General features: G+C 49.5%; 6 protein-coding genes across 6 annotated transcripts; 3 read left to right on the forward strand and 3 right to left on the reverse strand.

Annotated features, from left to right (window-relative positions):
* Positions 1–251: 251 nt before the first annotated feature.
* FPSE_00512 (uncharacterized protein) lies at positions 252–3,455 on the forward strand (the record flags this gene model as incomplete). Its single annotated transcript, XM_009253632.1, has 6 exons — positions 252–1,648; positions 1,875–2,405; positions 2,461–2,551; positions 2,610–2,926; positions 2,976–3,213; positions 3,265–3,455. Coding segments are annotated over 6 exons (2,765 nt in total), but the record flags the coding sequence as incomplete, so codon positions are not given.
* A 694-nt stretch (positions 3,456–4,149) lies between these two features.
* On the reverse strand, positions 4,150–5,619 carry FPSE_00513 (uncharacterized protein; the record flags this gene model as incomplete). Its single annotated transcript, XM_009253633.1, has 1 exon — positions 4,150–5,619. The coding sequence occupies one exon, from the start codon at positions 5,617–5,619 to the stop codon at positions 4,150–4,152; it is 1,470 nt and encodes a 489-aa protein (XP_009251908.1).
* An 870-nt stretch (positions 5,620–6,489) lies between these two features.
* FPSE_00514 (uncharacterized protein) lies at positions 6,490–9,405 on the reverse strand (the record flags this gene model as incomplete). The annotated part of the gene is made up of 1 exon (XM_009253634.1): positions 6,490–9,405. One exon carries the CDS (start codon positions 9,403–9,405, stop codon positions 6,490–6,492), a length of 2,916 nt encoding a protein of 971 aa, XP_009251909.1.
* A 613-nt stretch (positions 9,406–10,018) lies between these two features.
* On the forward strand, positions 10,019–10,681 carry FPSE_00515 (uncharacterized protein; the record flags this gene model as incomplete). The annotated part of the gene is made up of 1 exon (XM_009253635.1): positions 10,019–10,681. The coding sequence occupies one exon, from the start codon at positions 10,019–10,021 to the stop codon at positions 10,679–10,681; it is 663 nt and encodes a 220-aa protein (XP_009251910.1).
* Positions 10,682–11,502: 821 nt separating this feature from the next.
* On the reverse strand, positions 11,503–12,494 carry FPSE_00516 (uncharacterized protein; the record flags this gene model as incomplete). The annotated part of the gene is made up of 5 exons (XM_009253636.1): positions 11,503–12,104; positions 12,157–12,230; positions 12,281–12,326; positions 12,374–12,424; positions 12,482–12,494. The coding sequence occupies 5 exons, from the start codon at positions 12,492–12,494 to the stop codon at positions 11,503–11,505; spliced, it is 786 nt and encodes a 261-aa protein (XP_009251911.1).
* Positions 12,495–12,976: 482 nt separating this feature from the next.
* FPSE_00517 (uncharacterized protein) lies at positions 12,977–13,585 on the forward strand (the record flags this gene model as incomplete). The annotated part of the gene is made up of 1 exon (XM_009253637.1): positions 12,977–13,585. The coding sequence occupies one exon, from the start codon at positions 12,977–12,979 to the stop codon at positions 13,583–13,585; it is 609 nt and encodes a 202-aa protein (XP_009251912.1).
* Between the last annotated feature and the right edge of the window lie 146 nt (positions 13,586–13,731).

The following is a 13,731-nucleotide window of genomic DNA, read 5'->3' on the forward strand; positions in this document are numbered from 1 at the left end:
GGGGGGGGGGGGGGGGCGAAGCTGTGTAACTGGAGGGACCAAACTGCTGGGAACCATTCCAATGTGTCAACTCGTTCCGTTCTGTATCCTGACAGGCTTTCTTGGTGACACAGAAACGTCGGAAACGTGCGGATACCGAACATGCAGCCAACTCTTGTCGATTGAAACGTCATCGCTCGAACCAACATCTAAACAGTGGTGAGCCTATAAAACAAACAAAGAGCACTGACTCAGCTCTAACGACAATGCAGACGCCGGGGCCCACGTGCCAGTTTTTCATTCGGACGAACGCGTTTATCAGCAGGATACGAGCTCATCCGCGTCGAGTCTGTCACCAGAGAATGGTCGACAGGTGCTCGTAAACCCTGGTCAAGACAATGTCGCTTCCGGCAGTACACGTGCACATGCCAGCGATGGGAGTGCAAAAGCCGGGGACCTCCAGGGTTCATGGACTGTTGTTCAGAAGTCTCCAGTGCATTTGGGCCATCCTCCAACATCAACACCGCGAAGAGGTCCATATTGTGGACAGTCGCTACTAGGTTTGAGGCCTGCGACCCGAAGCAGCGGGCAACGGGACCGGGAAAATTTCCCTTCTCCACCCGGAGACGACTTGGAGGGCGAAGATCCATGTGGTGAAGAGGAGCCTGATTCAGTACCCGGTCGTCAAGGGAGGGGCGTTAGGAAACCACCTGGGTTGCTCCTATCCCCAGAACAGGAGGGCTCTCCAAGTCGAGAGGAAGGTGCAGCACAAGCGCCTGCACCTGCACCTGCACCTGCACGTCCACTGACCCGAATTCAGGAAGGACAAAGCCTGAACCTTGATCCCAAACCAGTCACGCCTAGACCGGATTTTTCAAAGACATGCGATTCCTCTACTTTGCATTACCGACATCCCCTCGCCAATCCATGTTGCGATGTCGCCCAAGACTCCCGACATGATGATTCTGACGGCGATGATGAAGTGCCTATTGTAAGATTTGGTAACCTCAATTTCGAAGATGCTTTACAAGACCGTCGCGACCTCGATGGGGACACGGTTACTGATTGTTACGTGAAGCCTGTTCCTGTCGCGGTGATCGGCAGCCATTCTGCCAATGACCGACCCGAAGATATCGACGGTGACGATGGTGGTGCTGACGGAAAGTTGAGAGACAGCAGTCAGGTAGGCAGTGACAAATCTGTTGCTGAATCAGTAAATGACCCAGATGATGCCGACACAGAGAGCATTGAAGGTTCCCGAAAAGATGCCACTAATTCTCACGTCGTTTCTCAACTTCTAGGTGCAACAACCATAGAAGAACCGGATCCAGGAGAGTACACGAGCGACGATAATGGAAACAACGTATCGCCTTCGCCTGTCTCTGAGCAAAATGCCTTTCTACACTCGGACACCGATACCTTCGATCAAGACTCATCCTCGGAGGCAGTCTCATTCTACGAGGATTCCGACTACGAAGACTCTGACCTCGAAGACAACGAGATGAACGAAGAAGAGGAGTATTTGTCGGATCTTTGCGAGGCCAATGATGATAGCCCCGACGCGAACGCCAGCAATGCCCTTACGCAGTCAATGACCACATCCGGAAGACGTCGATTGACAAGTGAGGAACGCGAGCTTGTTCGACAAACAAGAGAAATTGGAGCCTGCGTTCGTTGCCGATTTCAGAAAATCAAAGTACGGTGTTCCCTTGGAATAGTAGAATACTTGACTGCTGGCAGCACGAGAGACAAGATTGTATTCGGTTTATACAGCTTTGGGCTAGAAATCTACCGTTTTACTTTCTGTTGGTCAAGCCCATTGTTAATATTTCTACTATTACCTAGGCTCCTAAATCCCTGGCTCTACTTCACAGCGATGCTGACAAAACAAACAGTGCTTGCCTAACCCCAGAAACCCCGAAGGGAAATGCAAAACATGCAAAAGATTTTCCAAAACCTCTGCGAAAACGATCCACCGAGTTCCCTGTTTGCGACTCCGAATCACCGAAATTGTGCTCTATCGAAGCGGCGGCCTCAACCTCACTAAACGTTGGGAGGGGATCGAGATGCGGGATGTTTCAAATCGCCAGATCATGTCTCCCATTGTGATTCAAGTTTCCCAAGATTTTTGCAAGAAGCCAATATCCATCGAAGTTGTCCAATTCGAACCTCAAGAGGGCGATGTGACAGCTCGGTACTGGACTGAATGTCACTCTGGAAGGACAACACGCAAGAAGAAGGAGTTGCCAACATATTGTCTAAAGAGCATTTATGCGACGGCCAACGAAGTCAGACGATACACTATAGAGAATGCGCTTCCTGCATATCTCCATACAATCAAAGAGGAGTTAAGCTCGGGACGCGAAGGCGGGCCAGTTGTTTTCAGGACCTATTACATGATATTGACACGCTATGTGGAACTCATGGTACGAGTGATCAAGTCTGGGGTGGCTAGTACATAACACTGACAATGATTTCTAGAAAGAACACAAGTCTGGGAACGCAATGTCTCCGGAGGATGAGAAAGAGGCGAAGATTTATGGAAACCTTTTTATTCTGTGGTGCGCCATGCGTAAGTCATTACCCTTTGATCTTGTCTAGATTGCTTCGCAGACGCTGACAATGCCTAGAACACACTGTAGGATCTCTCTACATACAAGGCGACGAGACACTAGGCATACGGCCCGAAAACCAAGATAAATCCTACCCACTCTACGGCAAGATATCGCCCCCGCGCATGATCGTTGCTCAGTTCGATAACCTCGTGTACAACGCGGTTCTCGAGACATATAAGGACAAGGTACTCAAGGATGTCGATTGGCTCTTCAGTCAAGATAAAAATCGGTGGTGGTTCACTGTATACAATATCCTTTTTATCTTTCTGCGCGAAGTGAGCCGCATGACTGCAGATAGATATCGACATGCCAGGCAAAATTTTGGACCGAAGGTGATTGATGACGGCATAAGATTGTGTCGACATAACTGACCAGATATAGCCACGATACTCAATACCCGGATTCGTCGAACGTCTCCATGAAAGTTGTAATAACATGCTCACACATTGGCACTACTACAACTGTAACAAATGGCCCCAAAGCAAAGACGAAGACAATGCCGAGCATTTCGCAAAAATCGCGGTGGATGACTTGGAGATCATCAAACAGACGCGTGAGGACAAGGTCATCAAGCGGCATCTCTCTGTATGGAAGCAATACAAGGCCAATAATGGCAAAGGTAGACAGAACCAACTTTCAATCTCTAAAGGAAACTGACCCTCGATTCCAGTGAACGGACTCGTCCTTCGAAAGGACCCAGACACTGTCGACTACACAGGCAGCCAGGATAAGTATGACTGGGATCATCCACTCTATTGGGTGGCGCAAATGTTTGAGAAGAATTGGTACCCCCATCCGACGTACCACAGAGAGCTTGTGCCCAAGAATCCTTTTTCGACACCCGTTTCTACGCCCAATTGAAGAATCGCCAGCCAGTTATGACAGCTCTTGCATCTGGAAGCTACCGGACCTGGGGAGACGACCATGTGACGATCGAGACGAATCCTTCTGTATTTATATTGTAACGATAACTACTACGATGAGACGTGACGATAGAACCCCACAAGATTTCGCTACCGAGACTGTCCAAAAACCCGATGAGAAGTTGCAACGAAGCACCAAAGGCGTTCTAAATGACGGATAAATTGTTAGAGATGATGAATGACTTGTGGTGAACTGACTCTTTCGTTTGGGGTTATCAGTACCATAATGACCTGGGCCGAAAACACGAGAACAATTCCCTTGTGTCAGTCATTAAGCGTGGAGCTGCGACAAGCAACATGGCATCACCCAATAATCATGAAAGAATAGCCTATTTAACATTTAATGTTCCATCTAGGCGTTGTCTTGGTTCTTGTGCCTCCTGGCTTCTCAAGTAACGGCAAAACCCTCTGACTCTAACAGTACCAAGCTCTCTCGACGTCACAACCCAATCTCAACGACCAAGTTGCCGATTTGCAACACTCTGCCTTTGTACATGTTCCAATCTGATTCAATCTCTCAACCTATTCCTCAAAAATGTCGATGCCAATAGCAAGTGTACGTTTATCAGAAGACAACGTGAACAGTACCTAGATCTGGTTCGGAATCCATCTCCCAGTCTTGTTGCCCAACCCTAAATCTGCTCGCGCTTCTTCTTGACGGGTGGCATACCCCAGTTATCGTAGACTTGACCCCAATCATCGTTGATACTGGTTACGAACCGGAGAGAGCTCCCAAGGCGCTTGCTTCGGAAGCGTGATGTCGAATTCAGTGATGAGAAGTGGCGTTTGCGGCCTTCGTCCATGTCCGCATCGATAGCATCAATGTTTCGTTGAGTTGCGAGAACGAATCGCACGACATTATCGACAAAGCGCTTCAATTTAAACAACTGGGCAGTGTCCACAACAGGTTTGCGCACGAGGTTCTTGTGCACGAACTCGCACAGAATGTTGTCGGTTTCGCCCGGTGACAGGTTCTTGCTCTGCGTAATGCTCTTGACGAGGGCCTTCTTCTTTTGAAGGTATTTCTCGTGCTCTTTGACATGGGTAACGATCTCGTCAAGGAAATGTGTTGGCCAATACCAACCGTGCGGGTGTAAGAGGGTAGTGGGTGCGAGTCGCAGCCTTTTGAGCTCGTCATGAATGTCTTGGGAGCTGATCTCGTCTGAACTGTCGTTATCAATCCAGGACTCCTCGTCTTCTTCGTTGTCAGACTTGTCTTGGAATGTGGGGAGGTGTTGATCGGTAGGCAGAGATGAAGTCTCATCATCAGATGAAGATTCAGAAGAGGTTTCCGCTTCAGCGACTCCGTTAAGAGCATTGGGATCGTTAGTCAGCCATGCCGAAGCAGGACCTTGAGAGACATCGGAGTATTCGATTGCTGTCGAGAGGACCGCTTGTTCATCCCCGTCATAAGAACTTGGGAAGGTAACGAAGGTGTTGTAAAAAGTACCGTGGAACGTATAGGGAGTGTTTGTCAGCCAGGTGCTGGACTCAGGGGCGGTAGTGTCGGTAGAGGCTTCAAAGGTATCAAATTCCGCATGACCAATCATCTCGTCCTCTCCGTTGCTGAACTCAGAGCAATGCTCAAATGGCTCCTCGGTGGATGGCTCCTCGACATTGGGCCAGTCGAAGCCGTGGATAGCGCCATCCCAGATAGGCTCAGCATCCTCCATGTCGGTGTCAGTTGTACCAGTGGACGCATTACCGCCCTGTTGGTTCGCAACATCAATATTCTCGGATACCCCCATGTATCCGTACTCGTGCTGCGCAATTTGGGCCTCGTAAGTTCCGATGTCTTTGTCCGAGTCTTCGTCCGATTCACTCTCCTCCAAAGAGTCAGCCAGGTCTTCTTCTTCCTGCCCGTCAGGGGAAGGAAGTGGGCACTCTTTGGCATAATCAACTAGAGCATCCTCCGACGCATACTCCATGGCAACATCACGTATATCGAGCAGCTTGTCCAGCAGGTTTTTAGCCCGATAGAGAACCAAGCGCCGGTAGGCTGCGGGTAGCTTGGCCGTGTCGTGAGGCTTGGGTTTCCAGAACGACAGTGCATCTGCATCAGTCTCCATGGTGACAGTTCCTACGTCGAGGTTAAAAGGCATTTCGGGAATACGACCTGCTCACTCGTTCTCACCTGGGTACCTGAAAATACCAAGACGAATTCTTGAGAATAGGGATCGTATCAAAAACAAAAAGAGACGGCACCAGGCCATACACGTAGCCGAAAGGATATGATCAAAAGAGTAGAAAAAAAAGCTGTTTCAAAAGGATTTCTGTTTTCCGTCAACAGGAGAGAAAAAAACGAGAGGTAGTGGGAGATGATGGAAGGGAAGGGAAACTCGCTGGTCCGCCAAAAAAAAGCGATAGGAAAAAGGGACGAGCAGTGCTAGTTTCCAGGTACTGCCATGCGAGTGGAAATTGCAGCGGCAGTGATTCATCAGCGTCTACAAGAGACATTTGCCGTATAGGAAGGGACTGTCAAAAACAGTAAGAGCATTCTATACAAGAGTTACCATATCCCAAGGAAGGAATAGCTGAGCGCCAGGAAGTGATGCTATCACAAGTGACGGGCGGCTGATAGAACTAATAAGCACCAGGAACAGGGAGGGCTTGATGGCAGCAGTCTAAAACTGAAGAGACGTAAAGGTCATTTTGCATCTTGTTCTACGTTATTAATATTTCTTGTACAAAGCACGAACATGTTTATTCTTCAGGGACAAGAGAGATCATTGCACATCTTCTTTGACTGTTCGCAACTGGATCCCTCATTGTTATAGACTAGCACTAACCTTTTATTTTCTACACCCTTTGTTGTATCCTGTCTTCCAACCCTACGGATACATCGAAAAAGCTGGTATACCTTCTATTCAAGCCAAAAAGCAGAACCTCAGATTAATTTCCTTCCCAGCGCATCTTTATCATCCTGTTCAAACACTCGCCCACATAGCTCGAATCTTGCGACCCGGCCGCTTCTAGCTCCCTTCATCACGCATTATGAACATTTCTACTACCGTTCTCGCCCTATCTCTCGCGCCCTTTTCCTTTTCGTCTATCCGACAGACCATCGGCCCAACAATCTCGGCGTATCTGTGTTCTCTCATCTTTCGCTTCTTTGAGTCCTCTTCTTGTGCGTTTCCTCGGCGGAAGCTTAGGCGGCGGGAGAGGCCAGGTTTGGGGTCCGTTGTTACGGGCATTAGCTCCGACGCTGCACGGGACAGAGTGGCTGTAAGAAACACGAATGCAATATTGTGGTTTGGTGCTGTAGAGAGAATGTCGAGAACCTGGGTCTTGGTGTCGGACCAGGCAGTAGGAGGTACAGAGGCTACGTTGGGTAAAGACGCAGAGAGCTTGGCCCAGAGATGGGTAGGAATAAGACCATCGGTGAGCGACTCGAGGAAGAGAAGGAGGATGGAGCAGACGACTTCTAACTTGAACGATGCAGGCCATTCTAGGGGGAGCGCGTCGAGTAGAGAGCCGTCTTTATCCAAGGCAGACACAAGTTTGACCTTTGCATCTTGCATGTCGTCTTCGCCAACCCTCCAAGTCGACGACTCAAGAGGCCATCCAGGATCCCTCGGTAGCACCTCGTCCTCTAGCATCGTTGCCTCTGCAAGGCTACGCTCCACAAGAGTTTGCACTACTTCAGTAAGCATGAAGAGCTCCTTTGGCGCTGAACATTGCACAGCTGAGTCGTAAGAAATCGCCCCCTCTATGCCCTCGTCCTGAACAAATTTTCTGATGCCTCCATCTGGGATTCTTATCAGCTCTGCCATAGAGCGACCCAGGCAAGAGGGTTGCCAGACCCCGCGTACAGGAATGAAGTGATCTCGACCATCCTCCACACGAAGAACCAGAACCTCTTCGATCGTGGCGCGAGCCTCGTTCAGGGCTCTGAAGTGAGGCACGGCGGATACTTGGAGTTCCAATAAGACCAAAGCCGTCTCTCCGGGGTCCAAAGTAACGGTAGCGCCCAGAGATTTTTGGGGTTCTTCGTCAGCGGACAAGAATGACGTCTTGAGCCATTCAGGGATAGCATCATCTCCTTCATCCGTTGTCGGCTTCTCCACAAATGAAAATGTCGCCGCGACGCTCCCAGTGTTGGCAACCGTTAAATGACGTGTCTGTTTCTCTAGAGGTAGAACCTCTCCAAAGTCGACAATCTTATCCTCATTGCCTTCGCTGCCTTCCACGACAACCGTAATGCCTGGGCGGCCCTCATTCTCCGCTCTGTCTAGTTCTCTTGCCACCTCTGCATGAATCTTTGCCTTGAGATCTGGTACAACAGCGTCGTAGTCGAGCGTAAAGATTGAAGTGATGGGCTTGTGATCTGAAGATGCAATGCGCTGGTGAGAGGTGTAAATCTCGAGATGGATACGATCTCGAAAGCCTTCTTTTGTCACAAGCTCTTCTGCCTCTGGCTCCTCGTTGTCATCATATTCATCATACTCGAGGTTGTCCGTTGATGACGCGGGATCCTCTCCATCAGCGTCGGGATCGTAACTAAAGAGCACGTCTTCATCCTCTTCAAGCCCCCTAGACTTCATCTCTTCGTCTTTCTTCTTTGCCTCTTCTTCCTCCTTAATCTTATTTTCGTAATCCTGCTTATCCTTTCGAGTCCTGAACAAGATACGGTCGCACCAACTTGGAGCTCTTTGCTTCTCACTCGAGTCAAAGAGGCCAACCGTACCAATGTCGTATTTGTATGTCGGAAGAAATGTAATTGGTCCTTCTTTCCAACCATCGTGGAATAATTTCCGCTGCTTGATGATCCTCCGCAGCTGATCATGGGGTATCAAAGAATCGATTGTAGCCTGCAATGAAGTAGGATCTTGACTAGGGTCTTCAGGAAAGTCGTCAGGGTCAGGTAGATCGCTGGCAGTATCAAAGCTCTCGTCCCTTGAATGCAGCGACGGCCTCGAAGATGACTCGTCATCGCTGTCGGAACTCTTCATGACAATAACACCTTGTTCGCCAAGTGATTTTGATTCGTCTTCGCTTGCGCCATACTCACCTCGAGCATGCAGCGTGAGTATCCGTCTTATATCTTCACCAGGCAGTCCATCCAGCCGAAAGTTCAAATCTCCAAACCAGAATGCAAGATCCTCGTCCCCAATCTTCTCACCCTCGTCTTCTTCGACGCCCGAGTGAACAATTGGGTCGAATTGAGTTCGTGAGAGAATTTGGCCAACATCCCAGCATCGGCGGTCCAAATATGAAGTGCCAGCACCACTAGCCAAATGGCTATTCACAAAGACCATGCGCGTTGTTTCGCCAAGCAATAGTCTCGTTGTGACGGCTCCCTTGTTTCCAAAATATCCCAAAAGGCCTGTGCCAACCTGCTTCGTACTGACGTTGCTGATGGTAGGCGCAATTTCTGGGGAAGCATACACCAGGAGCAGTAAGCCAGTCATCTGCTCAGCCGTGATGAGCTCGTAACCCTTGGGTAATGCTGCTTCCAGTGCTGCCCTCCATCTATCAATAGCACTTGTGTCTGTGTAAACTGCACGGTTCATGTAATCCTTGGTCGTGTTAAGGTCTACAATTTCCTGCAGTCCCAGCACATAAAGACCGATATCACCTCCAGAGGTCAAGTGCAGAGGCTCGGAACTACCATTGTCCTTTGCATCTTTTTCCACAGCACTATTTTTGGAAAGATTGAGGCCTGTCAATTGCTGATCCAAGCCTTCGCCGCACGTGAACCATGTCGCAAGATCTTTATCCGTTCCCGTACACGCAGCAACGTTCCACGTTCCAATCTTGACCTTTAAACTATGCGGTCGCACGAATTCCGATCGTCGGGCATGAACAGCTTTAGCGAGAGACTGAGGCGTCGTGGATGGAGGATCCCCTAGCTCGGAACCAGGGGACTGGTCATTTTCTTCCGCCATGGACGCCGTTACTGTAGTAGTAGAATGGAGAGACGAGTCATATATACGGCGCCGGCTCGAGGTATCGCTTGGAGGTCGACTTGTCGTTCTCTAGATCATGACTTCGAACAACCTGGCTTCACCATAAACGTGAGTCAAAGATATAGTTCTCGGCTGCAGAAGCACCAAAAGAATGTTGAAATAAGCAGAAACGGGGGTTATGAAGGGATAAACCTCAGCTCTCACGTATGACGTCGGAGTTGCCGCAGTCTTGCTAAGGTTGTGATGTACCAGTCCGGTACTGTATCCGTAGGAAGGGTCCTATTCAGCGCCCCGCGGCAGCGTCATATTGCGCCTTATCGATAAGCTACCTGCCCAAGCTATGGTGCTGAACACAGACACAGCGACACTCAAGAATGCGCAACCGTGCCTGTCAACAATAGCCGGCCTTTCTTTGACTTTGTCTTCCATACCACAACCCAACGTCGATCACACCATAGTCGATCATCTTTTCGGGCAGGTCTTGCAAACAGAATAAAACGATATTTTCCTACCCATCAAGTTCCCTAGACTAGCTACCAAAGTCTGATAAGCATTGAATTGTGCCCAACCTCAAAACACCACAACCATCATCATGAGTCGACAAACACCCCGAAAGCCGCGACACAGCCGCCAGCCTTCGAACCGCATACCTGCAGTTTCAGACTACGAATCCGATGCTGCAGCCATACATACCGACTACGCGCCCCCGCCTCCACGCACAAACACCGAACTCAACCTTTCCGTGCTCCAACGCTATCTCCCCTCTATCCACACCATTCTCAGCATAGCAGCCAACGCTGTCATCTACACCTTCAACAGCACCTCTGAGAGCTGGGAGAAGTCTGGCGTGGAAGGCACTATGTTTGTCTGCGCGCAAAGTCCATCTTCCGAGGATCCTGCCCAACAACCACGAGCTTGCGTGTTTATTCTCAACAGAAGAGGACTCGACAATGTAATTGTTGATCTCTCACGGGTATCCCATGCTGAAGTTTCTGGTGAGCTTGTCATCATGAAGGTCGAGGGCGACTGGGAGGAGGGCGACAAGGTCCTGGGAGTTTGGATCCACAACGACAAGGATGAGACGAGAGAGATGAACGCCGCCATTATCCAAGAAGCTTGGAAAATTGCGCGCTCTGCGGGTCCTGTCGAAACTACACAAGGACCTGAAGCTGGCCCCGCCATGCAGGCGATGGGCAGGCGACTGAGTCTAAGCGATCTCTTTGGGACAGCGAATGGCTTTAATGCCGGACACTAGGTGGCGTCCGTCATGCATGCAAAGCCTGAAGCTGAAACCCCCGAGTCTGAAGAGGCTGAAGAGTCTGAAGAGTCTGAAGAGTCGAAGATGGAGGATTCGAAAGGGAAGGGGAAGCAAAAGGCAAAGAATCCAGCGCCGGTAAATCCAGAGGTCATGGAACCAAAGGAGTCGGTGTCAAAGACTCAGTTGTCAAAGATTCAGGTGCCAACGATTCAGCTGTCAAAGATTCAGCTGTCAAAGATTCAGTTGTCAAAGATTCAGCTGCCCAAGATTCAGTTGCCAAAGATTCAGGTGCCAAAAGCATATGTGGCAAAGGCTAATGATCCCAAGGATAACGGCCCAGAGGACAAAGAACGAAAGGGTAACGACCGAAAGGGCAAGGACTTGAAAGTTGAAAATTCCGAGGATGAGGATTCAAAGATCGATATGCCAGAGGTTGAGCTGCCAAACGAGGAGAAGCCTGAGTCTGCAGGATCTGAATCGGATGTCAATACTACCGACTAAGCCAGTCTTAGTCTTGTCGCGGAAAAGCTGGAGGGGATTCTTATTCTGCAGCTCAATACGAGCCCTCTGGCAGCTGAAGAAGCTACGAAGCTGAATAGTCAAGGACGTCAAGCGTTCGCCCACGAGCAAAGCGCATAATAATAAAATTATAGCAAATTATTTGCCTATATATACAGTAGAACGTGATAAGGTCTAATAAGGGCCCGCATCTATTTTCTCATGAATCTTCATGATACTAGCACATGCCTACAAACAACAAGCACCTGTTCCATACGCCATTCCCGAATCCTGATGAGATGTAAAATCCAAATCAAAGTCTATACCGTACCGCTAATGCTCAACTCACGAATCTCCTGCAACACCTGCTCCACCCGGGCGTCCAGTTGCCCCTCGGCGTACTGATCTCTCGTGTCAGCATCCAGATACTGTTGCACCTGCGCCATACGCGAATAGGCTTCTGCACAGAAACGCAGCTGGATCTTGACGAGAGCTTCGAAGGTAGGGTCTAGGTATGGCACTCGGAGCTCGATGAGTTGGGGTAGTTCGGTGCTTAGCTGCTCATTCAGCTGCTCGTAAGCGGCCTTTGCCATCTCCATTTCCTTTTCGGTACGGGGTAGCTTGGTGGCGTCCTTGTCGGGCTTCTCGGCGAGCTTCTTTACTTTTGCGCGGAGGGCGTCATAGTCGAGCAGCTTGTGCGCGCGCTTCTTGATCGCCTCGTTGACGTCGGGGAAATAAGCGCAGAATCGTGTGATGGGGTCGAGAACAGTGGTTCGGTATGGGCCGTCTAGGGCTTTGATGGTTTCGGCGTCTAGGTCTTCGACTGCCTGTTTGTAACTCCTGCTAACGCCGTCTTTCGCGCCTGAGTCACCATAGAACGCATCTATCGTTTCGGCGATTCGCATTTGCGAAGCGGTCATGGCTGCGTTGGAGTTTAGTGGGGGATTACATTTTGTTGCGGATGACGAGCCTACCTCGGAGAGAATCGAGGTAACCCTTCGATTCCTTTTGTAGTCGCAAAGCAGCTGCTTCCATGGTCTTGAATCGTCTGTTATCGTTAGACGTGGTTGTTCAATAGTGTTGGTGTTGCTGACTGACCTCTCTTCGACTTCGTAATCGCGATCATTTGTTTTTTCCACGTGCCCTATGAGATAATCAGCTTTGGGATTTCGTTTTGCACAAATCGCGTACCCGTCTTCATCATAACCTGCGTCGTCGCGCGACCAACATTCTTCTTGAACCCTGCGTCATGTTAGACCCCTCTGTTCTCTCCTGATTGCGGGGTGATGGCTCTCGTACCCGCCCACGACATGTTGAAATATTATGTTTATAAAATGAATTTGCTCGTCTCGATTGAGTGGATGGTTTGGCTGTAGTTTGCGAATGCGCTCGAGGGTATATGGTTGTTGATTTGCTGGTGGTATCACAGGAGGTGGATGGTAATAAACATGGAAGTTGGGACAAACAAGAGTGACGACAAAACTGGAGCTCAGCCACACTAACTCAGTGCCTGGGTAGGCCTAGCAGCCCAATCGAAATGATCGACGTCAGCGATGGGGGCTGTGTCTTCTCGAAATTCGATACACGTGATCACGCGTGGATTTGCATCTCGAAATGCTATAGGGAAAGAGTTTGACGATCCGTTTCAATATCGAATCGCGTTCTCTAAGACGACAAAGGAACAAAAGTAAATTGGTTAGATCTTATACAAGTTCGACCAATCACTTGCTACTCGACCTATTCTTTACATCCTAAAAATAGGTCTCGACTCTTCTTCTATCCTAGCTCATCAAAATGTTCAACCCTCGGTTCTTGGTGGTTAGCTTGGGAAATCCTTTGCCGAAATACCAAAGTCTTCATTCAGCCGGTCACTTTGCTCTCAATGGTCTCGCCAATGTTCTACGCAACCCTTCATTTCAGGAGAAAACCTTCGGAGGCCAATCATGCCTAGTATCCCAAGGCCCAAAGTACACTCTGGTTCAATCACCCACTCTTATGAACATCTCTGGTCGCTTCGTTGCCCGTGCTTGGAGTGACATGGTCAAGCAGCAAGACCCTTCATCACTCAGTCTGATTATTGTTCATGACGAACTTGAGGCCAAGAAGGGCGCTGTTGCTCTCAGAGCCTGGGATCGAAGTCCCAGGGGACACAATGGTATCAAGGACGTCAAAAACAAGCTCTCGCAGGATAAGTATCCTACCTCACCGTTTGTGCGAATCGCCGTTGGCATTGGACGCCCCTCGGACGGAGAGAGAGACCGCAACACTGTCAGTGATTATGTCCTTGACCGGATCTCGAACGAGGAGAGGAGGATTTTCGAAGAGGATGAAGTACCGCGCATGGTTGCCCAGCAGCTCATTCAAGTGGAAAAAGAATGGAAGGCCGAGCTTGAGCAATTATGATTGACCTCTGAGGTTACTTCTAACAGCAAAGCGAGACGACGCTACAACACTATTGCGGCATTGTGGCAGATGGTCTCAGAAACTGCCGAGCAACCGCCATATTTGGATGGTTGTTTATTTCGGGGAACAGCTCAACGTCAGCCTTA

This window comes from Fusarium pseudograminearum, chromosome 1 (genome assembly GCF_000303195.2).
Source record: "Fusarium pseudograminearum CS3096 chromosome 1, whole genome shotgun sequence".
Classification (NCBI taxonomy): Eukaryota; Fungi; Ascomycota; class Sordariomycetes; order Hypocreales; family Nectriaceae; genus Fusarium; species Fusarium pseudograminearum.